At 55.7% G+C, this 2,815-nt stretch overlaps 1 protein-coding gene across 1 annotated transcript in view; it reads right to left on the bottom strand.

Annotated features, from left to right (window-relative positions):
* The window catches only part of KLHDC10 (kelch domain containing 10), a 47,070-nt gene that overhangs the window by 8,636 nt on the left and 35,619 nt on the right, over positions 1-2,815 (bottom strand). The window contains exons 6-7 of the mRNA XM_029965618.1: positions 2,441-2,507; positions 424-566 (exon numbers count right to left, since the gene is read on the bottom strand). Coding sequence (XP_029821478.1) covers positions 424-566; positions 2,441-2,507 — 210 coding nt within the window. The remainder of the gene's footprint in view (positions 1-423; positions 567-2,440; positions 2,508-2,815) is intronic.

The following is a 2,815-nucleotide window of genomic DNA, read 5'->3' as shown; positions in this document are numbered from 1 at the left end:
TCCCTGCCCTCTGGCACTGGGAAGCCATTCCCTGTGTCCTGTCCCTCCATCCCTTGTCCCCAGTCCCTCTCCAGCTCTCCTGGAGCCCCTTTAGGCCCTGCAAGGGGCTCCAAGATTTTCCTGGAGCCTTCCCTTCTCCAGGGGAACATTCCCAGCTCTCCCGGGGAACATTCCCAGCTCTCCCAGCCTGGATTTCAAACCCCCAGGGAGCAGCCCCAGCTCCTGATCCCTCCTCATTCCCAGCTTTTCCCAAGTTCTCGACCCCGAGGCAGCGAATTCCCGCTGCCTGCAGGGCACTGGGATCATTTCCCTCCTGGGAATTCCCTCCTGGAACACAGGGAATTCAGTCCTCAGCCTGAGGAGCTTGGAAAAAAGAAGGATCAACGTTGGGACTGCTCAAAGCCTGGGAATTAGGGAAAAAACCCCTTCCAGGAAAGCCACACATTCCCTGCAGCTTTCCCAGCTCCCCAGTGCCTGGTTATCCCAGATCCAGTGGTTTTCCAGAGGCCAAATCTCACCATTTTTTATCTGGACGCAGCTGTGGCACCTTCTGGCAGCTGGAAAACCTGGGAATGAAGAAATAAATGAAAAAAGGAATCAATAAAAGCAATTCCAGTCTGTTTGAAGTCCCCAGGGAAGCGGGAATTCTGCCCCAGCGCTTCAGCCCGGGCTCCTGGGTGGGATTTTTTTTCCAGGGATTTTGTGCTTTCCTGCAGCCACAGGTGTAAAAGTTCCTCTCCAGGGAAGGGAGAAAGGGGCTGGAATGTTGTCCCAGCTCCCACCCAGGGCTTGGAAAAGCAGCTCTGAGGATCCAGGGAAAGGCCAGGGCAGCACTCAGAGGTAGAGCTGGAATTTTTGGGAGCAGGGCCAGGATCAGGGATCCAGGATCAGGGATCCAGGGAAAGGCCAGGGCAGCACTTAGAGGGAGAACTGGAATTTTTTGGGAACAGGATCAAGGATCCAGGATCAGGGCCAGGGCAGCACTCAGAGGGAGAGCTGGAATTTTTTGGGAGCAGGATCAGGGATCCAGGGAAAGGCCATGGCAGCACACAAGAGGGAGAGCTGGAATTTTTGGGGAGCAGGAACAGGGATCCAAGGAAAGGCCAGGGCAGCACTGAGAGGGAGAGCTGGAATTTTTTGGGAGCAGGGCCAGGATCAGGGATCCAGGGAAAGGCCAGGGTAGCACTCAGAGGCAGAGCTGGAATTTTTGGGAGCAGGATCAGGGATCCAAGGAAAGGCCAAGGCAGCACTCAAAGGGAGAGCTGGGGTTTTCTGGGAGCAGGGTCAGGATCAGGGATCCAAGGAAAGGTCAGGGCAGACTCGGTGCCTCAGAAGGAGAGCCGGAATTTTTTGGGAGCAGGGCCAGGATCAAGACTCCAGGATCAGGGATCCAGGGTCAGGGATCCAGGGAAAGGCCAGGGCAGCACTCAGAGGGAGAGATGGAATTTTTTGGGAGCAGGATCAGGGATCCAGGGAAAGGCCAGGGCAGCACTCAGAGGCAGAGCTGGAAATTTTTGGGAGCAGGGCCAGGATCAGGGATCCAAGAAAAGGCCAGGGCAGCACTTGGTGCCTCAGAGGGAGAGCTGGAATTTTTTGGGAGCAGGACCAGGATCAGGGATCCAGGAAAAGGCCAGGGCAGCACTCAGAGGCAGAGCTGGAATTTTTGGGAGCAGGATCAGGGATCCAGGGAAAGGCCAGGGCAGCACTCAGAGGCAGAGCTGGAATTTTTGGGAGCAGGGCCAGGATCAGGGAACCAGGATCAGAGACCCAAGGAAAGGCCAGGGCAGCACTCAGAGGGAGAGCTGGAATTTTTTGGGAGCAGGGCCAGGATCAGGGATCCAGGGAAAGGCCAGGGCAGCACTCAGAGGTAGAGCTGGAATTTTTTGGGAGCAGGATCAGGGATCCAAGAAAAGGCCAGGGCAGCACTCGGTGCCTCAGAAGGAGAGCTGGAATTTTTTGGGAGCAGGGCCAGGATCAAGACTCCAGGATCAGGGATCCAGGGTCAGGGATCCAGGGAAAGGCCAGGGCAGCACTCAGAGGTAGAGCTGGAATTTTTTGGGAGCAGGACCAGGATCAGGGATCCAGGGAAAGGCCAGGGCAGCACTCAGAGGTAGAGCTGGAATTTTTTGGGAGCAGGATCAGGGATCCAGGGAAAGGCCAGGGCAGCACTCAGAGGCAGAGCTGGAATTTTTTGGGAGCAGGGCCAGGATCAGGGATCCAGGGATCCCCTCCTGGCTTTAAATCCCTTCCCATGGTTTTAATCCTGGCTGCCAAAGCCCAGCCACGACTCCAAAACTGGGATTAAATCCCAGCCTGATTTATCCCGCCATGGATTCACCATTCCCGTCGATCCCACATTTCATTTAACACTGTTTTAGGAAAACCTGCCTCCTCCAGGACTCCCCAGCTCCCGTTTTTCCCAGGAAATTCCCGGACTCACCGACTTTCTCGTGGGGTTTGGTGGGAATCTCCTCCCAGGTGTTGGTTTCCAGGTTGTAGGCGTGGATCTGGAATGACAGGGAGCATCCAGGAGCTCGTCCCCCATCCCAAAAAATCCCTTTGGGGAGTCAGGAACTAAGCAGGACTAAAACCCACCCCCTAAGCCCGGCTCAGCTCCGGGAAAAACCGGGATTATGGCTCCCCAAATAACCTGGAATGGGACAAATCCCACCCTGCCGGCTCGGGATTATTTGGGAATACTTGGAAAAATAGGGGAGAGCAAAAAGCTGCGGATTCCAAGTTTTTCTGGGAGCAGAGCCCAGTCTGAGCCGGGATTTGGGGGCCACGGGAGGTCCTGGGGCAAATCCAGGGTTTT

This window comes from Manacus vitellinus, unplaced genomic scaffold (genome assembly GCF_001715985.3).
Source record: "Manacus vitellinus isolate BGI_N305 unplaced genomic scaffold, ASM171598v3 scaffold_110_pilon, whole genome shotgun sequence".
In the NCBI taxonomy this organism is placed as follows: Eukaryota; Metazoa; Chordata; class Aves; order Passeriformes; family Pipridae; genus Manacus; species Manacus vitellinus.
This window is presented reverse-complemented; position numbering and strand designations above follow the sequence as displayed.